Consider the following 26,952-nt stretch of genomic DNA (forward strand, 5'->3'; position numbering starts at 1 on the left):
AAGAAAAAACATACATACTGGTATTAAAATATACCTTTACAATTTAGCAACCCAGGTGAAACAGCAGAGATAGGATGCTGATGTCAAAGATCTACCCCACAGGCACTTCAATTTTTTTCTAATGATTCATTCTTCTAATGAACCTTTCAGATATAAATTTGCTCTCATTGGGGAAGACAAACCAAATGAGCATCTGTATGGCTATCTATAGTTCTAAAAATTTGCAGGCTTATCCACAGTGAAAACATTGTGCTGTACAACGATATTTTGCTGGAAATCAGTTACCTAGTACAACAAGCATCTCTTTTTGTTTCTTACAGATGTCACTTGTTAGGAGTCTCCTTGATGCATTAAAAACAACAATAATACAGATCAATATCATGGCTGGTGGTAGTTTTGACATTTTACCCCTCTCAGAGTGCAACTAAACCACATACGTAGGTGAAAGCTGTATGGTACAATGCGTCCTGGGCAGTAAGGCATGCACTCATTAAAATGAATCTCATGCATCGATTTTGTCCCCTCACAGCAAAACTGTCAGAGCTCATTGGCTGTTTGCTCAGGTTAGATAGGATTTTGTTGGGAAACCCCAGTGTACAGCACTTAATTTGGTCATCTATTCATCTGTTACCATTCAAGGTGAAAAGATCACAAGCTACTAGCAAAGCAGATTATAAAGAAGAAAACAATGCTATGACCACTACTAAATAAAATAAAAAGCATATATATAAGCGTATATATCGCCCACATATATTACTGTTCCTTGCCCATTGGTGTGAAGTTTGATAGTACTAGGTCTTGCTGTCTAAATATCACCAAAAAAAAAAAAAATCCTGTATATCATACCAAGTCGATACATATATTGCTTCAAATATTCAGGAAAATTGTATAAACCAAAACCTGCTTTAAGAGTTGTGAACAAAGAACAAAGGCAAAATGGAAAATTGAGTGAACCCCTATGAAGATTAGCAGTCAGTCTGCTCTGATTTCACCTTTAATAAAGATTTGGTAAACACCACATTAATTAAAGTGCAGCCCATATTTATTTAGAGGTTTTAGAAAAACCCCAAAGAGAATTAATATTTCAGGAACTGAGGCCAGAAAGGTCTGGCCAGATGATAAAATGGGATTCACCCCATGAAAATGAATGAAACTTCAAGCACATTTGGAGGGAAGATCATACGACAGATATTTCCAGTGAGAAACTAACTGTGCCACTGAATTCAACCATGCTGAAAGAAACCTCTTCATGACCTGCGACATCAATAACAAGGTGGTAAAACAGAACAGTTAAGGCATCACATGTAATAATGTTTTGTGTGGTCCAACAGACTCTTAGGCCTGTAGAAATCCATGATAGGTATCTATATATGTGGGTGTATACACTTACACACACTCATGGAGATGGAAAGAGGGAGAGAAATGTATATCAATAAACCATATCAAATATTTGAAGCCCTAACAAAGAAAGCAGAGTTACAACCTCCCTCTCTCCCTCTCTTTTCAATTAATTCACAAGAGCACAAGATGTAATGCTGAAGGGGGCCTGAATCCAATCAAGATTTCATGCTTCTTAATTGAGTAAGCATAGAAAAAAAAATAGATGGTTGAGAAAAAATAAAGAAAGAGGATTGAGGGGGTGTTGGATGTATTTTATTTTTTTTATTTGTTTTTAAAGTGAATAGAAGGAAAGGATAGCTCCAACTGATGGAAGTAGAGGGCCATCCAAAACAGAGGAAAAAAAGGTTACAACATACTTGTCCCCTAGACACATTTTTTTACTGAAACACCAGTAATGCTGTTACTAATTGCAAAACCTACTAGTATTAAATATGCTGGCTGGAGTGAGACAAAACAAATTTCAGCTTTCAGCACTTTAGGCAATAAGATACCACACTGAGGTACTGTTTTCTCCCGTCTCTCACAAATACCCACCCTCAGAGCAGCCACAATATCCAGTCATGCCAAAGAAGATCCGCAAGTTCCTTCTCTGAGGACAACAATAGTGTCTGTGATATTAACAATTCAATTTCACATGTATGCTTCCTGTGCCAGTTAAATGCGAACTCCTTTGCCTACAGTCTTATCACCTGTCTTCTGTGCTATCAAAATACAAGCCTATGACATGTGAGTCAGATGCCGTCCCCGTCTTCATCCCTCCAAGCTACTCTAAACATCTACAAAGCCATGGAACCCCTTGCATCCAATCCTCTGCTCTAATTTTAGAATGACTAGTCTGATCAAAATACTCCAGTGTAACGTCTCAGGAAACAATGGACCATATGCTGCAGAGTAGCCAGAAGAAAGGTCCTTCAATGAAGAGCTGAGGTACATTGCCTTGTTCTGTTACAATCCTGGTTTACAGTGAGTCAAAGCAAAGCATTAAAATGTTTCCACAACCAGGAAGTGCTAAGTTTTTACTGTCTCCACTTTCTAGGATTCTGAAATATTCTAATCTTAAAAGAATGGTGCTCTTAGGAAAAAATAAAGGTAACGAGACATTTCTTAAATAATGTAGCAAATGATTTTTTCCAAGGTCCCATAGGAAAACAGCTTTGTTGAAAGAGAAAGTGAGGAAGCTGCATATTGTCTTTAGGGATGGGCATGTGCACTTTACACTTCTTCAAGAAGCTTAAAAAACACATTACTGCAAAAGCAAAACTACAGTCTGACCTGAGCATTGCTGAAAACTACACACATTATCTTTCCAGGGAGTCAAGGAAGTTCAGTAGATATAGGAGTCTGACTGCTTTATTTTCTGCCCTATCACAATTTTGAATAGCAGGTTTAAATCCCATTGCCATCTTCCTGATAGAAGGTAGTTTACACTCATAACTTTTTTGTTTTATATACATTGCCAAAGTGTAAAAAATCACACTTCAGCCAACTGCACCTGGACCGAGAAAAAAGCTTGCATCTAAGAGCAGTCTGTGGCATACACTGAGTGCCTGCTGAATGCTTGTTGTTTGGCAACCATGTTTAAGCCTGACATCAAACCAAAACAAGAAAGATCACATCTCATCTCTACTAGACACAGCCTCAATCAAATGGCTGGACTTAACCAGTGTGATCATCAGCAATAATCTAATTCTGAGCATGGGTCTCTGCACACAGGACCACTGTTTATAAAGAGAGATTTCTTCTTCCCCTCTATGTACAAACCTCATGGCTGGAAAAAAAAAAAAAAAAAAAAAAAAAAAGTGATCACTCTATGTAAACAGAATCAGTGTTGTAATCTCCAAACCCCAGCACAAACAAAAACTGCAGTGCTGCATTTCAGATGCTGCCACGTGATAACTACTGGCAAACATTGACTGCTTGCTGTCAACCGCAGCAAATTCAGAAAAGCCCTCTGTGCAGAAAGAGATCCAACAGCCTCTGAGCCTTTTAAAGACGACTTGAGGAATGGCATGTAAATAAATAATGCAATTCATTACATCAAATGTAGGTCATTGTACATCAGTGACACTTCTCAAACTGTGGTCCACTGTGTCTAATTTCTGGCCCAAGTAAAGTGTGCTGTCTGAAAGGCTCATCGGCTGTCGTCTGCATGTCAGTCAAAGTCCTTCGGGGAGCTGTGTTCCATTCATGCTTATACACCTTTCGTTCGAGCTGCTATTCTTTCTGGATAAATTTAAATATGTCATGGTGCACGGTTGTTATTATCTGTCTCTCTTCTGCCTTTTTAAAGCAGTTGCATTCTGTGTATATTGGACAGATTCTTGCAAGGTATGTCATTAGGCAGGAAGATAGGAATTCAGAAAGGTCAGGGCATGAACCTATTCACGATCCTGCTCATGGCACTAAGGTATTCAGATACTTGGAAAATGCCTCATAGTTATCAGCACCAGGATAGCATTCATAAAGAAAATACAGTATGTAGTCACAGACCAAAATTTAATCTTCAGCCTTTCTCTTTGTTTCCATCTGTTCTTCATTCTTCTCTTTTCTGTCTCTTTGTTAATCCTTTCTACTGACCTTTATTTTTAATAATCCCTTTCTGTCTTCTTTCCCCTACAACCACACCCATCCTTTGCTCTCTCCGGGGCTAATTAACACGTGAACGGACTCTGCTCTTTGTTTTCACCCAGACAGAGCAGAATCAGCAGTTATTATGTCTTTGCCTTCCTCTCTAGTCCAGCTTCACGATTTTGTGTGTGAAGAACAAATACAAGCCAAGCCATAGCCTCCCACCTGCCTCGTAGTTGCTCAACAGCAGCAGGAGCACAGTCTGCACCCATGACACATTTCTACGCTATCATTCCTCATTTTTACAGCTGTAGCCTGCAAAAACGTACTTCAATGCATTCTTTGGTCCTGCAGGGCCTATGCTGTTTTCAATGGTTACAAGGTCAACACAATACAAGTTCCAAAATCTCTTTCTGTGGGAATGGTTTGTAAAGGAGAGCAATGAGAAGGAAAGGAAACTTGACCTTTAAGCAAGCTGTATGCAGTTATCAGTCATACAACATTAGAGGATTATTTAAGCTTTTATGTTTAGTGTCATCTAATGAAAATGCATAAGAGCTGGTGACTGATGCAAATACAAGGCAGAAAACTGCACATCATTACACTATTTATAATTCATGTGAATTTCAGACTCAGTTTCAAGTCAACTGACAATATACAACTCTTCAGACAAGAAGCATCTTCCTGAAAAAAGATCCTGAAGATACAGCTGCAGAGCTTTGTACAGTGACAACATGCACTTTGCACGTTCACAAAGACTTCTCAAAATTGCTGTTGGTCCTTCTATTTTGCCAGCATTTTAGAGATTGCTAGGCACTACACACACCACTGGAATGTCTGATTCCTTTTTCTAGGAGACACAGATGGGCAAATTAGATATACTTCATGCATTTGTAGTGGACTTATAACTGCAAAGGTCTGTTGCTGTTCTTATCTGTGTCTATCGTGAGAGCATGCAATACAGCTGTGTTTAGCAGGGATGGCTGAATATTTCATCTAAAAAATATTATTCAAAATGGATCTTTCTTGTATGAAAATATTTCTGTGTATTGTTGGGAGTTGAGGTTTAGCATTTTTTCCCAGAATAGATTCATCTGAAAAAGCTTTTTAGCCTCAGATTTACTGTCATATTGAAAGACAAAAGGTAGGATCAAAACCTCAACTATTTGGCCGTTTCTCTGGCAGATGCAAAATTTTTTAGTCCACAGCTGTTCTTTTGCATGGAAAATTCATGGAATTCAATATTATTATCTTCAGAAGTAGGCACCTTTTATTGAACAAGGAGCCTGACCTATCTGATCACTCCTTGGAAATGCTGTAGCAATACATCTTAGTAAGTTTCAACCCGCAATTACTTTACAGTAACCTGGAGGCATGACAACCAGGAAACAGAAGATGCTTTTGCCCAGATATTTATTACATATTTTGATTACTGTGGACTTCACTGTGCTCTCTTCTGATAACTAAGAATTACAGAACAAAAGCTGATATACCCATATGTCCAGTTCTGCAACAGGACAGGAAAAAAGAAAAAAAAAGTCTTAAAGAATATTCATCTAAAAATGTTCTTTGCAAAAGTTAGATCTTTTTAACAGTAAAGATCACTTTCTTTTTTTTTCTTTAAAATATTCAATTTGCATAGAAAGGGGAATGATATCTAAAACAGTAAATAACAGCTGAAAGAAAAAATTCTGATTCAAAAGTATCTTTCCCACAAATTTTTCTACCCTAGCAGTCAGAATGGGGCTACAGATATTCAGGTATATGAAATATTTTATACAAATATGATATAATAATAAATATAATTTTATCATTATATATAATTATATAAAAATAAAATATAATTTTATTCTAAATTATACTGGGAAGAACTGCACTGGGATTAAGACCTTCCAGAAGAAAAATTTGTCTGCTAAATCACTCACATAAGAAGCCTCACCACTTTTTGTTGTTGTTGTTGTTTTGGGAAACAAAATAAAAAAACAAACAAAAAACATGCTGATAATGATTGTATAAGTAGGCATATGAATTTCCTCAGAATACTGATCATTAGTGGAAAATGGCTCAATAGCTGTGTTACATCTTGCATCTTATTCATCAGCAGTGACATTCCAAGAAGACATGCTTGATCAATATCCGCCATATGAGTTCATGGCCAGATTATTGCAAAATTGATTACGAGCAAAACTCAATGCAATTTATATATATATATATATATATATATATATATATATTATATAAAACACATGGGCTCTGGTTTTTAAATGCTGTCACTATTAAGTTGTATTTAAAGACTGTAAGTGGTAAACAAACAAATCTTACAATCATTTTGGTTAAACTGGAGAAATGTTTTCCTGTCTCACTTTTGCCCTTGCACAACAGATAGCATCAACCTGTAATCTAACCTGGGATTTCATCTCTGAAACTAAAACTTTTATGTGATATGATCCAATATGTTAAACAGACATTTTAGGTTTCTAACTGTCAAAGTAAGGGATAGTGAGATAATTAGAAACTGTTTGTAAGTATTGAAAACTGTATTAGATTCTTAGTGATTGTACCCTAGTCAACAAGAACCATGGCAGTCTTTGTGGTTAAACGTTATTATGCACTTTTATCGCCCAGAAGTCTGAAGGATAAAATCAAGATAGACTAACTAGGATGAAATTATCTTAACAAAGCATTCATGATGGTCTGCAGAAACGTCACACTTTCTTCCCTAAAGAAGGGGTTACAGAGACCTGTGTGTCCTAGTCCTTATTCCTGAAGAAAAAATATTCATGTTTTCTTGTAATATAAAATGAATGAATTTTAAAAAATCTTAAAGTAGTTAACTATGTAGGTATACATATTCTTTCTGTCAACCAATTCTCTTAAGGACAGATGTATATGAACCATCTATTAGCCTATTTTAAGATGAAGCCAAGGAGACACATCCACCCACTGTTGGATTAGATAACCTTAACCATAGTTCTGTATTTTTATAAGCAGAATAATAGAAAGCTCATTATTACATTCACTACAACCTTACTATATTGGTTGAGTTGTTCCACTGGTGAGTTCTACAGTTCAGATTTAAAAAACCTGTTTGTGGAGACACGTTTGATTCTGCTGCCCAGTGACAAAAATAATATGCCAGACCAAAATCCATGAACGTAACAATGTAGATTTACCAAGCTTAAACAACATGGTAGTAATATAGGATAACTGATCATGAATTATCTTGCACTTAAATAGCTATCAAATCTTTACAGAGCTATTTGGAATATTAAAAAACAACCAAAAAATGCTTGTGTAAGAAATCAATAAACTACCGAGAGAAATAAAATCTACAACATGAGTCATATAAAAACATAAATATTTCCATCAATGTCACATTTGTCAGAAAGGAAAGATTATTAATTTGCTGAAAAGTGAAAAAACATTTCCCCACATTGTAGGATCATAAACACAAACACACTCTTAAACATCCTCTGTAGCAACATTTAACTTAAACTATTTTTCCTGTTCTGCACTACCCTGGAACAATATATTTCAAATTCCTGTACATGTAAATCATTTGTACGTATACCTACCGAAGCACTGTGTGTAATATATAATTTAGATATGTACCATACTAAAAATATGTTTAATATATATATATAGTCTCTTATGAATTTCTTAAAATGTTTATGCTTTAAAATGCTGGATATTCCCTGCTTGAAGCCCCTGTACTTCCTAAGCAATACCACAAATTGGCAGTAAATAGATTAATACGTATAACTTTTAGAATAGATTTTTTCACTTCGATGTGTTTGGCTTACAGCCCAGTTTGCAATGTGCCTAACACTTCAGTGTTACCTATGAAGATACTTTAGATAAAAATATTATGAAAGTATGAATACCAATTACATACCACATTTAAATATAAAGTTAAACTCAGGATTTCTTTAATCAACATTACTACTGAAAAACAATTACAACTAAACACATTTTATGACACTAAAATTTATTTGGCATGTAGTGGGGGTTCCTTATCAAAGTTAAAACATAAACCTATTGCTACAGTACCAGGAAGCTAATTTTATGTCTGGCATAAAACAAAAAACATGTTATTTCCCCCTCAAGCATGCTAGAACAAGTAGGGCTGTCTAAAACCTTCATGTCACACACAGTCATAAGGATGCAGCAGCACTAATGTGAAATATGTTACTGCAAAGATGACACACCATTCAGCTATAATTGATTCAAAGCAAACATTAGGCATTTTTTGGGTAAAAAAAAAAAAAAAAAAAAAAAAAAAAAAAAAACAGCAACCACAGCTGCCATTGCCAAGTGGCAAAGAAAGCCATAAAAGCCTACCTGAGACAAGCGAGACTGTGTCTTTCTCCCATGAGACAACAGTGATGTATGCCTCCACAGAGGAGGGGATAATGCACTTGAACACTGCTACATTGCCTCTCATGGCTTTCTGGTCCTCCACACGGACTGTATAGGGTTCCCGTAAAACTGAAAATAGAAGTACATGTTTAGTTAAAGAAATCATAATCACACATACCTCCTAATTCTTAGGTTAGAATCACAAAGTTCCCCCCCCAGGAAGGTTATTCACGTGTGATTTTTTTTTTTTTATCTGATTAAATTATATTGCGAGGCTGACGGCAAATTAATTAAAAAAAAAAAAAAAAAAGGCCAGATCTTTGCACTTCACCATGTTTCTGTGTTCCTTCCCTATGTCATCCTGGGAGCAAAGAGAAAGAATTTTGCAAGAACTGCGTATTTATATGGGCAAATTGTGTTAAGTCTTCAGCTGCTTGTCTTGTTTCTCTTTTCCATCACAATTTTTTTTCTGCTCTATCAAAAGGTATAAATTACATGCAACTACTGTGGGTGAATAAGGCATCCAATGTGTAGAAGAGAAGGACAGTGTCATCGAGGATTTTGAAGAACTGAAAGAGAAAATCGATGCAAGCATGTAGTGGGTTTATGTGACAAGGTTTTGGTAGCAGGGCGCGGCAGGGGTGCCTTCTGTGAGAATAACACAGGAGCCCCCGGTGGAGTAGGTGGATATGGCCTGGAGGAGGCTGTGGCCCATGGAGAGCCCCCGCAGGAGCAGGCCCCAGGCTGGAGCTGCAGCCCGTGGAGAGGAGCCCACGCAGGAGCAGGGGGTCTGGGGGGAGCTGCCGCCCACCCATGGGGGACCCGTGCTGGAGCAGTTTGCTCCTGGGGGATGGATGGATGGACCCCATGGGACTGAGCCGTGTGGGAGCAGTGCTTGAAGAGCTGCTGCCTGTGGGCAGTCCCCACAGGCTCAGTTGGGGAAAGACAGCATCCCGTGGGAGGGACCCCATTGTTGGAGCAGGGGAAAAGAGTGGCTGAGAAGGAGCAGTGGAGATAAAGTGCTGTAAAACTGATTGCAGCCCCTATTCCCCTGTGTCACTCAGAGGGAGGAGGTGGAAGAGAGTGGATGGGGGGAAGGTGTTTTTGGTTTCTTCCCTTTGTTTCTCACTTCTGTTGGTTGTTAGTAATAGGCAATAAATCTTACTGTATCTCCCTATGCTGAGGCTGTTTTGCCTGTCACAATAATTGTTGAGTGATCTCCCTCCTGTCCTTGTCTCAAATGTTGAGCTCTTTGCATCATATTTTCTCCCCCTTTCCCTTCGAGGAAGGGGAGTGAGAGGGTGGTTGTGGTGGAGCTCAGCTTCCCCCTTGAGTAAAACTACCACAAAATGACAGCCAGAGAAAAAGCAAAGTGTTTCTGAGACATGGAGAAATTATAGCAGGTAAGGTAAGAAATGCATTCAGTTGACCAGCAATGAAAGAAATAAGCCAGTGATAAGAAAACAGAAACTGTGTTAGGGAGTTGTTTCAAATAGCAAAGTTAAGAGCACTGAGATCCAGGATGTGATTTGACCGGCAAATGGAAGAATTAAATAATTAGCCAAAGAGAAAAAAAAGAACAGGACAAATTCTTAACACCAAACTAGTATTACTGGGATGAGATGAAGTTTCACTGAGTAAAAGAATGGAAAGAAGGAAAACCGACACTGAAACAATGCAATGAAGAAGGAGGGGTAAAAAGCCTTCAAGTAATAGTTAACAGAGAAGAAGATAGAGCAGAGAAGAAACGTGTTATATACTGCAAGTAGTAGTGAGTGGGTAAGACAAGAAGGACAAGCAGTACTGTAGCACCTCCACAGTATCATAAGGTGAAGGTGCAAGAAAAGAAATCACTGCAGCCAACATACATGTAATTATGTATCTTGAGGTAGTGGTGAAGTGAGAGTTTCAATGAAAATAGGGGTGAATGTATTGTAAAACGATGTGTCTGAAGCATGTATGTATCTGAAGGTAAAAATTATTGCCAAGAACAATCCCAGTGCAGCAATGTAACTAAGTCAGCAATGCTGAACAGTGGCCCTTCTTGCCCATATACCCTGCCTGCAAACATACACTGAGCTCTACCAATTACAATCTAGACTTAAGAGCCAGTAAGTGCTTTTGTGCATGTATTTCAATACACCAGGAGCATAGGAATTTTTAAAGGTCACTTCTACTCAGTGTCTTTAAAGAAAACAAACAGTGTACCGAAGTGTAACTGTATTTTTCACAAATGCAAACAGTAGCAAGTTTTTAGGTTTAGTGCCACCACTGTGAGAAGGAAGACCAGAATTCTCCATCCCTACCTCAACCCTAAACAAGACTGTAGCAATATAGCAGTTAGGAACTGTAGCCAAAAGTGAATAAATTTAATGATAAATTAAATATTGGTTTAAAAAAAAAATCAAGATAATTCATTCTTCTGTGATAAGATAGACTACTCAAAAAAAAGTCAACAATTTCTTTTTAATCAAAAAGATATTTTTATTAACCCTATTATGAACACACCTTTGATAAAGACACAGTTGCTGAATGGTTAATATTATAAGTACCTTTAATGCAATGAATTTACAACTGTGGTTGCCCTGTAATGAAGCAGTCCCCCCGATCTTTTTCTACACTGGAGGGAGTGTTCCAGAGAACATAGGTCATATATATGAGGCTGACTTCTGACTAATGCTCACGCTCCATCATTTACAGGCAAGTGTTTTTTTATTTATTTTTTTATTGTTATTATTTTTAATAGTAATATCCTAACACACTGCTAAAGGTGTGTTTTGTTTTTTTTTGTTTTGTTTTGTTTTTGTTTTTTTCCAAAACTTCTGGCCATTTTGAAAATCTCCCATATTATTTTAAAGCTGACTGACCAGTTGATATTTCAGTAAGCAAACACAGAAACCACCTGTAGGGCACAAAAACTGGAAAGAGGTTTATTATTCACTTCTTTGTTTGAGAAGTTTACATTACTGGGATTTCAGAGTCTCCTCAGTTATTTCCTGATAATAGTTTGCCAGTTCCCATGGATGTTTTGCTGATTGTTTTGAAAATCCCAATTCCCAGAGACATGAATATATATGAAAACTTCAGTCTTTTCTAAAATAAATAAATAAATAAATAGGTCCCTGCCATTATTGCACGGAAAAGCTTGAAGGTGAAAGGGAGGTAAACACCTTTATTCCGTTGTCAGACTGGTCAGGAGGAGAGCTAAGTCTGTTTTTTTTTTTTAGCTATAGGTTTATCTCTTTAGAGTGTTTGTTTGATTTTCTGTTTCATTTGCTTTGGGGGGAGGGGAAGGAGTGGGGTGCATCATATGCAAAAACACCATAATCATCAGGAAGTAAGAATGCTTATCTCTACTACCATTTGAACAGAAATGTGACTGAAAGTAATACAAAAACAAATGAAGTTTATCATTTCATCTTTGAGCTCCACAGGGTTTACCATCTGAACATAAAATACATTTACTGTTACACATAGGAGACTTTCTCAAAACTGTATATTCCTTTCTCTGGAGATTATTAAAGTCTCCAAGACAACAGATACTGTCTCCTGTCTGGCACAACAGCAGCTCTGGCACACAACAGTGGTCCATAGGAAGAAAGGAGACTTGTATAACTTACTATCCAAGCTTCAGATTATCTATATAAATAATGGACCAAGAGGTAAGAGGCTAAAAAGGAGAGGAAAGGGTGTTAAAAAAAAAAAAAAAAGGCATTTCTGACTTGGCTTAAAACAGTTGTTAGTTTATTGTACCTATTGCAAAGTCTTTTTTCATACCCTGCTTCCATTTGGGAGGTTTTTCCTCTAAAGCAGGACAGGGAGACTTCTTTTGGAATTCCATGGATAAATGGGTCAATGCTGAGCAATGGACACAGCAACATTCTGTCATCTAAATCCTATGCTTTCATAACTAAATGAGTATTAGTTTGGAGCCTTACCTAACAAAGTTGTGAGTTTTAGCATTCTTTATAACATCTCATTAGTTTATCTGAAAAAATAGAAAAATTGGAAACAATGCCCCAAAAGTACAAAACTGGGATGTATTAACAAATCCACAAAGGACAACCAATATTATGTTCTTCCTAAATATAAGTCTGACAGATATCATGTCCAAAAATTCATTAAACAAAATACAGAAATACAAAAAACAAACAAACAAAAAAAACAGAACCAAGCTCGCCTTCTAATTGACTATAAACTACTAATCTCTGAATAGTAGTTTATTTTTAAGAAGAACAGAAAAAATTCTCTTACTTACAAACAAGAAGTCAAAGTCTACTTGGTAACTGTTTGCGTTTTTCCCTACATAAATCCTGTGAAGGCATATTTCCAAATAAAAGATACTTCTTTTCTAAGAAAAGACTATCACAGCTCCACCACCACCAACAATAAAAAAAGTCTATGAGGATTTGCATTAGGCAAAGGTCAGCTTCCAGATTAGCATTTTTTTTGTTTCTTTGAATATTTTAATTAGCTGAAGTGGGTACACAAAACCTTCAAAAAGTATGCATATGTTTATGCATTGTAACAAAAAGTCTGATTTTGATCCCTCTTTAATTCTCTACTGTTTGACCCAGTCTGCACACACCAAGAAGGGATGTGATTAGGCAAGCATTTCACTTTTTTTCCAAATATTGTACAAAATCCAAAGACCAATTCCTTCTCTCTCACAGCTTTTTAATGAGTAAGCATGGTCTGATTAATTACTTCATTATTGGTTCATTTTTCTGTATACTTGTCCAGAAGCTCAACTGATTATTATCTTTGGAAAACTAACTTTTCACCATCAAAATAAAATCAAATCTTGAAGATAGAAGAATACACTATCTCACTTAGTATTCTGAGAGTTTCAAAGGTTACCATTTTGGCGCATCTCCTTTGATGCGAGACTACTGGCTACTCACTGCCTGGAACACCCAAATTTCCTCCCACCTTGATCCCATTTGAGCCACATAAAAGACTGCACTTACCGGCCTTAATGTGAACATCCTGACTTCTGATTTTCCCTGAAGGATTTTCAGCTGTGCAATAGTAAGTGTTATCATGGATTAAGTTATTAAAGCTTGAAGGAGGGAAGGGGAAAATTTGGAGAGTGCCATTGGGGTGGACGTGGCGGATCCCTGGGACATCGTAGATCTCCTCGCCCGTTGCTAGATACCATCTGAGCGTCACAGGGGGGATCCCTGCTGCTGGACAGGGTACCAATGTCCCTGTGGTGCTAGCAAACACTACCTCTTGCAGAGATGCATTGACAAAATATAGACTGGCGTGTAGATCTTCACTGAAAACTGCAAGACAAAAGAAAGGGAAAAAAAAAAAAAGACTTTGAAAATCTAGTAAATTTCAGCTACACAAAACAACTTGACTGTTATTTGTCACAACATCAAATGTAAACTTTTATGATGTTAGCGAAGTTAAACAAAATATTTGGATCCTAATGCAAACTGTAATAAAACCTTTCCCATTTTAGGAGAAAATAACACTGAATTAAACCCAATAAACAGTTTGGATACAACAATGAAATGGAGAAACTCCTACTTTGTACTGTGAACTGAAATAAATCTGATCATTGTTGCATTTGCTGATGTAACATTTTTGTAACACCAGTAAAAATCTAGTAGTTATCTGATTCCATGAAATTTCTAATATCAAATTCCTGCCTGAAGCATGGGCTGTTTCTGTTAGCACTTACAAATTTATTTTTACAGTCCTTCCATGGCAGAATGATTTATAAAGTAATAAGGAGGACTAAGCAAACAATGAAAAATCCCTGTAAATCCTAAATAGCAATACATGCCTATTTTTAATACAGGTACAACTTAATAGATACATTACATAATTGCCCAGGTCTTTCTAACAAAGACTTAAAAACTTAAGTACAAAGCACATTTATTGTGATGGTGGTTCTGCCATCTGTGTGACTGTAGTCCCCCACCCAACCATGAACAACAGTTTCTGTCACACTGAAACATGTCAGTATTGATCAGAACACAGGATTAACCCTCTTTCTTTTGCACATTTCCTCCATAGGATATTCAACTATTACCCAGATGGTTTGAAAGCTTCAGACAGCTTGAAGATGGCCTGACATTTCATCTGAAATACTTTTCTACTGCTCTTCTGCTTGAGAGCAAATCAGCATAAGACAAGATTTTTATTTTTCAGTAAAAAGAGACGTTATCAATAATACCACCCTCTAGAACATTTGTATATACAGCTTACCACAAAAATCTACCAATTTTGCTAAAAAAGATGCATATTTCAAAATGTGTTGAGTACAGAAGTTCTGACGTGATTTTCCTGTGCAGGTCAAGTAAGAAGTAAGTTTTTGAAAATGTGTTTATAATTCATCAGGCCCAAGTAAGCATCAACAAGACTGATTTCAGGGCTAACCTTTATTTACACAAGATGGGTGCTATTGTCCTCCAGAAATAACTAGCAATCCCAAGACGAAGCCATGAAGCACTTTGTCTACCTCTGTTACTTAGTTTTGTAATAGCTTGGAACAAAAAATGGACTATTTTCTCTTTCTCTCTCCAGGAAATTTGAGGGAAGGAGACATAAGGTGGGAAGAGATTCTTTTCTAAATGTCATCTTGGTATTGATTGTCAGCAGAGTCCACTTTAAAAGATGTTGGGATTGGCTCTGGAAGTCCCTAGAGAGAGAGAAGTAGGAGAGACTCTCCTAAAGCAATAGGGAAAGATATCTCACATGCAGAAGACAGCCAAATAAAACGACATCGCATAACAAGATGAAAGGCACTTGGAGATTTAGAAAGAACACATTTCAAGCACTGGAGCCAACAATTCCGTGCATACAGATGAGATAGGTGCTAGTTCAGAATAAGTCCTTTGCAAGAAGTTGGCTCAGCTCTAGCAGAAACTTGTGTTTCAGAAAAGCAAAAAGACACATAATAGGACTAAACACAAGAAGAAGCACAGCTGAATAAGATGGTGCCACTTTTACATAATACATTTCTAATTATAGTTGTACTTTGAAGCAGAGAACGGTATTGTTGGTAACATAATAGAGAACTAAAAAAATAAAATTTGGCATTGTTCATCTGCTCTACAAGCTATTCTCTACAAATACAAGGGAAATAATCAATAGGGCATTTTAATTTTCATTGGCCAAGAAGGTGTTCACATAGAGGTAATAAATACAGTTCACACTGGCCAAATTTTATGTTAAACTGCTTCTCAACATTCATATAAAATGGCAGACTTGCTGGCAAAGAAAGGTGAATACCAAATTGCAAATGCCATAAAAATAGAGAATATCGGGAACTATGTTTGACACTTCTACAGAATCTAACTTTCTAATCAAAATGCAGCACAGCCAAACTAGGGATTCATACTAGCAGCACATAACAATGAATTTTTCCAGCTTCTTTGTATCCCCTCTAGAAGCTTTCACTACTTTTGACAAACTTCCCATCCATCAGCCAGCACAATAGTGCTTCGTTTTAAAGAAGCATCTGGTACACATTCATCTTAATGGCAGACAAACACACAAAGATACAAGGAAAATAACTATGGTGCTGTAATATACACACATATACACAATGCTGACAATCCAGATGCATTTTGTAGTGGAAAACAATGCATAAGCTACTTGGATACAATCAACAACAAAAATGAGATTTCAGGGTCTTTTATTAAAAAGATATTTCTCTGCAATTTTCCATAGGAAGAAAGAGATTAGCTAAGTAACAGAACAAGTGATACATCAAAACCTAATTGAAACTGAGACAAATAAAAGACGATATGTAATTATATGAATTATATGTTACTTAATGGTAAAATGCAATCCAATTAAACACTGTATTTTACAGTAAACAGCAGCAAACTCAGACTAAAAGTTACAAGGGAGAGAGGTAGGGAAATCTGATGAAAGTTAGAGCTATAAAACAGTGAATAGAAATAGTGATGAACCAAAACAAAGGTAAGAACAGAAGGAGGAAAAAAATATTAGACTCATACTACCTAAATACTGAAAACAAGGTTTTTAAAATGTTTTATCTCCAGAACAATGGCTAAAATGACAAGTGCCCAAGCAACAGGCATAGGCCTTCCCCAAAAGCTAGCTCTGCAACAATAGGCCCCATGAAACCTCTAAGCTGGACTTCAAATGAGCGGCAGTGGCATCTGATTACACTTGGCCTGGACAAAAAAAAAAATATCAGCACTTTGGAATAGATGACATCAGTATCAGTTAGCAGTCCAAGGGAAAGAAAGTCAAAGATTCTTCTGGAAAAAATACATTTACTTATTTATTTATTTATTTATTACTGAAACCAATAATACTTGAGGGAAACAGGAGGAAGCCTGCATCTCAGAACTCACAGGGAACCCCAACTCCGAAATGACAAACACAATCTACACCTGTATGCATTTTTTTCAGGGCAATGAAGTGAAGGTCTTTTTCCTTATCCATATGGTTAGAGGAGCACATAAAGATTTTATCAGATCGATAGACACAGGACAAGAGACATTTCTTGAATCTTAGGCTACATAGATACCATAATCTTATTCATACAACAAGAATAGGAAGGAAAGATGTATTTTTTGCAAGTTCAGTCAAAATTTCTTAGACTCAACTACTTGAAGTGATAAAGAGAACTGACAAAGTATAATAGCCAAGGAAATTTCTCTTCCTTTTCAGGAGAGACAGCACTGCCGTGTTCTGCTTAGCAAAGTGCTGAACATGTCAACCGGATACAAATTCTCTTTTAGCACTTGAGAAGTCTCCTGTCAAGTAAGCTGGCTTATTTCAAGACAAGCTGGTCGGTGGGGCTGTAAGTCGATCACACTCAGCAGCAGAAAATAAGACTGAGTGTTGTACAGCCAGTTAGTCTGGGTAGACATAACCAGACTGGACAGACGTAGAGACTGGACGAGCTTTTTTAGTTTGTACGGAGGTTAACTTTACTCTTATTTGGTAATATCACTCCTTCCTTAGGTCTCCAGGACACTGTGATCCTACATATACATATGCTGTTGATGCAAAAGTCTTGCATAAGAGCCTAGCAAATAACACCTCTGGTATTTCTGCCTACAAGGGTGTCATTTGTCTGGGCTTCATTATATGTTGCACAAGACAAAATAGGCTGAAAATGTTTCTTCATAATCCTTTTTAGTGGATTGAAAGAAGTGTCACCAAGACACCAGAGAGAAGATGCTGCATAAACTACCACACTGAGTCAGGCTTGGGCTTGGTCTGTGTAGGATCTCACATCCCGGAGGGATCAGCACCAGCTACTACACAGATGAAGATGACCAGAACATACTAGAGCAGCTTAGTGTTGCATATTTCCTTTTCATCATATTCTTTTTCTCTAGTTTTCTTTCTCCAGTTTTAGTAAGTTCAGACAATATTTTTGATTTTTACAGCTAGCTCTTTGTTCTTCAAATTCTTCCACACCCTTCTTTCTATATGCTATATTGACCTCTTAAAGCCACAGTTATCTTTACATGAAAGAACTGAGGTACCTCTGGGTAACAGACAACTCAACATAGTCTTAAAATATTTGGAAAACAAATCTTAAAAATTATTTGATACTTATATTATTTTTCCTGTCCTACTCATAAACTGAGTACTATTCCCACAATGCTTATTCAATGGGAAAGTTTGGTTCTGAACGAATAGCAACTGAAAAACAAAGGAAAAATTATCTCTCCTTATCCTTTTGATTAATCAAATTCAGCATGAAATATAGATAAAAGATATGAATCAAAGTGAAAGTCTGAAGCAAAGAGAGCACTGAGATTATTTAAAAAAAAATAAAAATCAAAGTAGAAAATATAAATTATATAATTAAGCAGATGACTGCTCTTCTGCACTACAGCAGGTTTATAGCAACAGCCTTACCAGTCTTACAGCACAGCATCAAGTTTGCCACAGCCCTGGACATTAATATTTCATAGAATCACAGAATATCCCAAGTTGAAAGGGACCCATAAGGATCATCAAGTCCAACTCCTGGCACCACACAGGCCTACCCAAAAGCTTAGACCATGTGACTAAGTGCACAGTCCAATCACTTTAAATTCAGACAGGCTTGGTGCAGTGACTATGTCCCTGGGGAGCCTGTTCCAGTGTCTCTTGGTGAAGAACCTCTTCCTGATGTCAAGCCTAAACTTCCCCTGCCTCAGCTTAACACCATTCCCGCAGGTCCTATCACTGGTGTTTACATAGAAAGGTCACCTGGCTCTCCACTACCCCTTGTGAGGAAGTTGTAGACCGTGATGAGGTTCCCCCACAGTCTGCTCTTCTCCAGGCTGAATAGGCCCAGTGACCTCAGCCACTCCTCATACGTCTTCCCCTCTAGGCCCTTCACCACCTTCTTCGCCCTCCTCTGGACACTCTCCAACAGTTTACTGTCCTTTTTGTACTGTGGTGCCCAGAACTGCACACAGTACTCGAGGTGAGGCCGCACCAGTGCAGAGTAGAGCGGGACAATCACCTACCTTATTTCCTTTCCTTTTCTCCATAGTGATGGGACTGATGGATTGGGAAACATTTATTTTCTTTAGATCTAGTAGGTCATAGAAAGTCTCACCTTAGAATTTAAAAAATTCTCACTGCTAAATACCAGCAAAGTAAATGCAGGAAATTTGGAGGCAAATCCCCAAAATATAATAAAAGTATAAACATAAAAATGGACAGTATAGAATAAAGTCTAAACTTCACCTCTGTTGCAAATTAGAACATCCCTTTTTCAGTAAGCTTCTTCCCAGCACTGACACTTGTAGTCTGCAGATGGAATAGTAGGTGCCTGGAACTATTTAGTACCATCATGGAACAACATACTCCAGTAAAAATTGACAGTTGGGAATTTTGCTGCTGGCATACTGTCACACATGTATGGCAGGTACAAAACAGGATGAGATACAGACTGAATAGGTGACCAGCAACACAGGTAGTCTCAATAACACATCAATCTTCAATCAAAATTTAAGGAAATAAAAAATAAAAAGTAAAATTGAACAGGAGCCAGTGTGCTTTCTGGAATATGTTATTTCCTGAGATACCTCAGGCATCATGCCTAGGTTAGGAGAGTAGCCATCCTGAGCCTCCTTCACAGCTAACATAGAATGACAAACACAGTCTAAGAACACTCCAGACCCCACTTTGGTGGGGCAAATCATGCACTTGATCTCGTCCTTCATCTCCACCATTTAAAGAGAGATTAAGATAACTCCACATCTTTCCTGAATATCTCAATTATCTAGACAAGGCTTGCACAGCTGCCTCAATACTTTTAGCTTCTGGGTGGATGTTTGTTGTCTACAGTTATAGGTCCTTCTACAGCAAGTCCAGTCTGTCTGGCACATGCATTATTCCAAAAGCACTGCATCCTTCACCAGTCTTCACACCAGCAACTGCCCAGTACATGTCTAGGTTGAAGAAAGTTTAAAACGAGGATCCCATATCTCCTGAGAGCTGGTATAAATGAGCCAGTTCCTTTTTCACTGACCTGAACCCAGAGGAGACAGACAAGAAACCATCATCTTGAGCATAATCTTTCAAAAATATATTACTATTAGGCAGAGTTTAACTTAGCTCTGAATACCTTCACATCTAGTTTTTTTTTAATGCTAAGGAAAAAGTGTACACATCTGAAGAACAATATTCTACTTGTCATTAATGTCATTAGTTAAAAAAAAAAAGTGCCATTGTTATTAGTAAAATATGCATTTGACTTTTAGTCTTTAAACTTATCTGGGAAATTTTGGGACCCAAACACAACAAAAAAATTGAGAAATTTAAAGAACAGAACTTAAGCACCATATTAAACTCCTCCTCATCAGAGGAAAATAAAAATTTGATACTTCACTGTTAAAGGCAAATATTCTTTAAGACAGTTTAAATAAATTAATGTAAGAAAAAGCAACCAGAAAAGCACAAAACATTTGAAATAAAATGTCTGGATACCTCTAAACAATAAATTATGTATGAAGATACTGAATTATAGGATCATATCATACATGTAGGTTAATTGCCCTATCAACATCCAAACAATACAGTGTACTAGATAATCTTTTTCACATAAACACACACACAAATAATAAATGAAACATTGCAGAGTGCATTGGCGTGCCTTTCAAACTAGTAGAAGAAGTATTACAAATACAATCACAAATATGAAAATTATTTCATGCAGAGCAGAGCCACAGGCAGTCTGGATGAGTGGCAGGGTGCTGTGCTAGTGAACTACGTCATTAAAATCACAGAATCATAAGGGTTAGAAAAGACCTCTAAGATCATCTGGTCCAACCATAACCAATGTCACCCACTAAACTATGTGCCTAAGCACCATGTCCAACCTTTCCTTGAACATCCCCAGGGATGGTGACTCCACCACTTGCCTGGGCAACCCATTCCTATGCCTGACTACTCTTTCTGAGAAAAAATGTCTCCTAATTTCCAATCTAAATCTCCCCTGGCACAACTTGAGGCCATTCCTTCTAGTCCTATCACTAGTTACCTGTCAGAAGAGGCCAACACCCAGCTCCCCACAGCATTCTTTAAGGTAGTTGTAGAGAGCAATGAGGTCTCCCCTGAGCCTCCTCCACTCCAGAGTAATCAACACCAGTTCTGTCAGCCGTTCCTCACAGGACTTGTGCTCCAGGTCCTTCAACAGCTTTGTAGCTGTTCTCTGGACATGCTCCAGGGCCTCAATGTCCTTCTTGTAGTGATGAGGTCCAAAGCTGGACACAGTACTCAAGGTGTGGCTTCACCAGAGCAGAGCACGGGGAGATGATCACCTCCCTAGTCCTGCTGGCTACACTACTCCTGATACAAGCCAGGATGCTGTTGGCCTTCTTGGCCACCTGGGCATACTGCTGGCTCACATTCAGGTGGACATCAATCAGCACCCCCAGGTCCTTTTCTTTTGTACAGCTTTCGAGCCACTCTGCCCCAAGCCTGTAGTACTGCATGGGTTGTTGTGGCCAAAGTGCAGGATGTGGCACTTAGCCATGTTGAACCTTATCCCCTTGGCCTCTGCCCATTGACCCATCCTGACCAGGTCCCTCTGCAGGACCTTCCTACGCTCCGGCAGATCGATACTTCCCCACAATTTGGTGTCATCTGCAAACTTACTGAGGGTGCACTCAATTCCCCCATCCAAATTGTCAAAAAAGATATTAAAGATACTAACCGGTCACCACTGGTGACCAGTTGCCAGCTGGATTTCAGTCTGTCCATCACTACTCTCTGGACTCGGCCATCCAGCCAGCTTTTAACCCAGCAAAGAGTGTACCTATACAAGCCATGGGCTGCCAGTTTCTTCAGGAGAATACTATGGGAGACCATGTCAAAGGCCATGCTGAAGTCTAGGTAGACTACATCTTTATTCAGGATGAATTTTTTTTCAAGGTGCCTTACTATGTCACCATTGCTGACACTTTTTGAGAGAAAGAGAGAGAGAAAGACTAATATAAAATAAAAAATAAAAATTAAAAAAAAAAAATGGACATCTACAAACAATAGCATTGCTTAGAGTGCACAATTATCAAGTAACAGGTTATGCAAAGTAACCTAGAGAAATTACTTCAGCTATTGTGAAAAGATCAGAGTGATGGGGAATTGCAACAATCCATCTGTGATCATGTCTCCCTCTAGGGGTTTTGTCTAATGACTAAAGTATAAGGTTGCTAAATATTATAATTTTTATTACAGCAAGAGTAAAATGAGTGACCTTTTTCAATTTTGGCTTAGATTTTTACTCCTGGCAGGAATTTCATATACCTCTCTAAATCAGGAAGGATTGGATATTCCTGACAATTTGAGGACAGAGAGGTAAAACAGAGCTCATGCAGGGAATGAGATACAGGTGAAGGCAAGATAGCTACCTTCCAGACCAGGGAATAGCAAAACAGCACTAGATAAAACTCTGACCAGGCTATGAAATATGTGTTACTAAAATAAACTAAAAGAACAAAGAAGACAACAATAATAAAGATGAGAAAGAATGATTAAAGAATGATGAAAAGATGAGAGAATGATTAGATCAACACAAAATGGCCTGAATATGGAAAACAAAATCAAGTCGAATGTACAAACTTTGAGATTTGAGATTACAAGTATAATTAACAGAGATGACTATTACATTACTACACTATTATAAGTGGATACAAAAGCACCAATTAAACACCACATACAACAGTTGTAAATCAAGTCAACAATGGAATCAAATGAAAAGTCTATTTATCTGCTATCAGCCAGTTTGACTTCTTTAATCAATGCCACTTTCTTGCAAACTGCTGAGAAAGCCTGAATGTATTTATATATTTATTGTCTGTAGTTGTCATCTCCTACAGAAAGGAATATAACTTTTGTGCTTTGCACTGGTCAGATCACAGGTGTTCATGAGAAAAATTGGCAGAAAAAACTTTTCTTCCCCGCTTCCTTTCCTCCACCTCCCCCCCCCCCCAAAAAAAAAAAAAATAATAATAATAATCTTCTGCTAACAACTGCTTAAGCATCCATTTCTCGAGCAAAACAAATTTTTCCGATACTTCTGATTGAGGTCTTCTAAACTGTGAACAAGCAGAACCAAGAAGAACCTTGTTCACCAACTTTTCAATTAGAAAATGCTAATTTGTCCAAATGAGAGCTGTGCATGTGTGACCTGCTAGCAGTACACAACAGGCCTCCCTGCTAGGCTTGAAATGAGCCCTAGCACCTGCAGGAGCCTTGATCAGAACATGGCAAAGGGAGAGAGACAGTGCACCTCAGACCAGTGCTTTGAAACCTGAAACCTCTGAGTTTGACTAAAATGTTCCTTGCTTTCTCTTTGTGGTGTCTATCAAAGACTGATGAAGCAAGATGACAAAATCAATCCTGATCACTCCTTCTGGACATTTATCCCAGACTTTATGTTCAGAGCATAGTGGCAGAGGGTGTCGCAGAAGATAGGCTATGTTTGTAAACAAACATTGAGTTATTCACTAACCTCACTCAGTCAGTTTCAGTAGTTATTACAAAGACTTAGCTTACCATGGTTAAAAAAAAAAAAAAAAGCATATCACGGGTGTTTGACTTTTTGCTGTTCATCTGATCATGTAAATTGTTACAATTGTTACTGCAGTATGATGCAATGGAAATAAAATGAAAAGGATATAGTCTAAAGCAAGTACAGATGAGCTGGTTAGTTTTTCTGCTGCTTAAATGTATATGATTTTGTAATTGGTATCATTCAGAAAGCCAAAATTCTTTCCACAGTATGTAATCTCTAAATGAAGAACTGCTTCCTAGGTAGTGTGTTGTGTAATTGCAGCCAGTATTTTTTAGGGCTAAACACTACAAAATTACATGTCCAAAAGGAACAAAAAATTGACTATGCTTTTTCAAATTGCTACTCTGATTCAATATGCTAGCACTCAACCTTTTATTCCAAAAGGGTATTCATTTGAATCAGTTTCAAAATCAGAACCACTAATGAGGATAATTAAGTATGCAATTGTTTTTGCGTACCAAAAAAAAAAAAAATCACTACAGGAAAAAGCACAAAGCGTTACATTATCATTCTCACAGGACAGCAGCCTCCATTAAATCAAAGCAATCTTCCACAATTAAAAGAAAAGGTCTTCAGGTCAAACCATAAAAAGAAGTAGAACTCATAAACGAGATATATCTCTGGAAGGGGGAGAAGTATGGGTTTTAGCAGAGTGTACTGTAGAGACCTGAGCATACAGGCTAATGCTCAAATGCAATGGAAACAAGTCATGAGAGCCTTTAACCAGCTAAAAAGGAATAACCTACTTGTCGTTAAATGCTTACTTTTAATTGTGTGTTCAATAATGAATATCTACCTATTCAGCCTATGTGGGATAGGTGTTCCAGTGTTTACTAGAATAAGATGTGTAGGTAAGATTATTTTCCTTTATCTAAGAGAGAGAGGAAAAAAAAAAAAAAAAGAGAGAGAGAGAGAGAAATTAAGGAAAAGACAAATAAATAGTTGTCAGTTTAGGGACAAAAAAATATGCTCTTGAAAAGTCCATTCATAACCTTAAGTCCACTTGTTTTCTCATAAAGGACACATTGTGAGATCATCAAAAGCAACAATACAGAAATAAGAGCCTCAGATTTACCTTTTCTCCCTCTCTCAAAAAAAAAAAAATATATATATATATATTATATACGTATATAATGTATTTGAGCAGTAGGAATACAGTTACTTAGCTTTGTCATGGAGTTCTGAAAAAAATATTTAATCAATATTTGTATAGCTTTTATTTTGACTGACTTACAAAAGTACCATATTTTCCATAAACAGAGTCATTTCTTACAAGGATCCTTTGGCTGAGATCTATCAGTTTTCAGTCTGGGGCTTGTCTGAAAAAACTGCAGCAGACCTAATACTTTTTTTATAGTACACTGCTAGCCACCTGCATCACATCCTAATAGGATAAGAGAGTTTTAGAACTAAAAAACAGCAAAGGCTAGCGTATTCTCACTGGATCTGTGTAAGAAATAATCAATTTATATATATATATATATATATATATATAAATATATAAATGTATATATATATCTTCCACACAAAGATGGAAGTAAAATAAAAATTTGCAGGGGAAGCAAAAGATGTAGAAGATCTCCCACAGATAGATATGTGTGTATTTTAGACCAGAGCAGTCAACTACAGTATGAGTCCCACAGCCTATTAACTTTTCTGTCATTTTTATCACATCTCATATGAATGTTCTAACACTCATGCAAGAGTCTGCAAGGTTTTACATCTGGATTCAGAAAGCAGTTGGAATGCTTTTCTGGGATGGTCTCTTCTCTGATTTTTCACGTATGTGACCTTCACTTCATGTGGGTAAGGTCTACAGCAAGGGTGGGCCTTAGTCTCCCACCAGACCCTGAAAGCTTTCTATCCTCCCCTGCCCTCAAGAAGTCTTCAGAAGCCCTCAGCGGCAATGATTACCACAAGTTCAGCAGAGCCCTGCCATCTACAAATTAAAACTGATCTTTGTCATCACTCCAGGACACTGACTCTAGTAAAATTTTCTGTACATTTATAGCAGGCTTGAGCATGTACCACTGAAAGGTCTACCCCGTTGTTACAATAGGATAATAAGCTTAAAGTTTTGATCAGCAAAAGTATTATTCAACTATCAGAGGACACAAAGTAGAGAATGAAAGCTGAGGAAAAGGTCCTGATGCACATTGTTCCTCCTTATTCAGACACTTGAAGGGAAAGTATGTTCTCCTTGGAGGAACTGAATATTTGGGAAAAAAATATTGTCCCAAAAGAAAGATAAGAATGGAAGTCTAGAGTTAGGTTGGGTCTGCACAGCTCTTTACTCAGACACCTTCAGCGAGCTCATATAGTAAATACAAGCACAGGCATCTGAAACACATGCTGACAGGTATCAGCATATGAAGTACAAGATTTTACAAGAAGTCACACAGAAACATTGATAAATCCTTCAGCATTAAAATAAAATGCAGAAAGAATCAGGTCAAAGCTTTGGTAGCACACCATTTTCAACATAAACACTATTCTGCTCAGAACAACAGTTTCTTCCCTATAAGAAAACACAAAATATACCCGCCAGGTCATGGGGATAAGCAAAGCATGAGGATAGCTAGAGCTACCCCTGATGTACTGCCTGACAAACAGAGTTGTTCCAGACACCATTAAACAGTAGTACTGTGTTTTTCTGTATTTCCTAGTCAGGAAATATTGGACAAAACCTGTAGTCTTGATGATCCCAAGTCACCATCATCACCTACTAGCGTATCAGACAAAATATAATATCAGTGTGGTGAATTCTTTGCATCACACATCATATAGTATTGTGGCTTAAGGGAATTTCTATTCAGGAAGCGTGAGTTTACTGCTTCCCACCCCTTCTCTGTGATTCTTCCCCTTTCCACTAGTTCTTATTCCAAAAGTCTGCAGAAGCAGAACAAGTCAAGCTTCATTCCTGAAAATGCAGCAATGGAAGAAGTTCCTGGGTCAGAGGCAAGACAGTCAATATCATTATGGATGACTCTGGAGGGATCAAAACCCTGGTTATAGAAAAGGCTGTCTTAAGCAAACCTTTGCTTGGTCTAGAAACCCCTCTAAGAGCACAGCCACTTACCATTTGGATTTTCTGGGCTGTTGTGCATTTCCAAACCACTGTAGAACATGCAGCACATCTTAAACGCTTTGCTACACTAATGCTACTTCACAACTGTGCTAGATTTTTTCACCCACGGGGACAAGAGCTCAATTTGACTGTATTTTTTCTGACAGTTTGCCCGTCATATCAGACAGTGCTGGCTTGGGCTGAGTCACAGCAACATCCCATCTGAAGAACAAGAGCAGCCTTTCCCACACACCATGTGCAGCACTGGCAGAGGAACTTGGAGCAAAGGGGGCACAGCTGCCTGTCTTGCTTGAGGGATGGCTCTCAAGTAATGCAGAGTTCAAATAAAGGGGAGGGGAAAAATAGTAAAACAAAACAAAATGATTCCACCACATAACAATTACTTCTGGTCACCATAAGCAGCCAGTAACAATAAGTGTAAGCAGACAGCCCCACTTCTGCAAAGAGAACTCAAGTTGTATACAATACTGAATATTTTAATAATCAAACTGCTGAAAGGTGCCTGAAGTGA

General features: G+C 37.6%; 1 protein-coding gene across 6 annotated transcripts in view; it reads right to left on the reverse strand.

Annotated features, from left to right (window-relative positions):
- The window catches only part of DSCAM (DS cell adhesion molecule), a 477,845-nt gene that overhangs the window by 379,345 nt on the left and 71,548 nt on the right, over window positions 1-26,952 (reverse strand). For all 6 annotated transcript variants that reach the window (XR_011804715.1, XM_072027123.1, XM_038167513.2 and 3 more), the window contains exons 2-3: window positions 13,299-13,616; window positions 8,311-8,457 (exon numbers count right to left, since the gene is read on the reverse strand). Coding sequence is in view for 5 of the 6 variants with exons in the window: in XM_072027123.1 (XP_071883224.1) it covers window positions 8,311-8,457; window positions 13,299-13,616 (465 nt within the window). In the remaining variant the exon portion in view is untranslated. The remainder of the gene's footprint in view (window positions 1-8,310; window positions 8,458-13,298; window positions 13,617-26,952) is intronic.

The sequence above is a fragment of the Anas platyrhynchos genome, chromosome 1 (genome assembly GCF_047663525.1).
Source record: "Anas platyrhynchos isolate ZD024472 breed Pekin duck chromosome 1, IASCAAS_PekinDuck_T2T, whole genome shotgun sequence".
Lineage (NCBI taxonomy): Eukaryota > Metazoa > Chordata > Aves > Anseriformes > Anatidae > Anas > Anas platyrhynchos.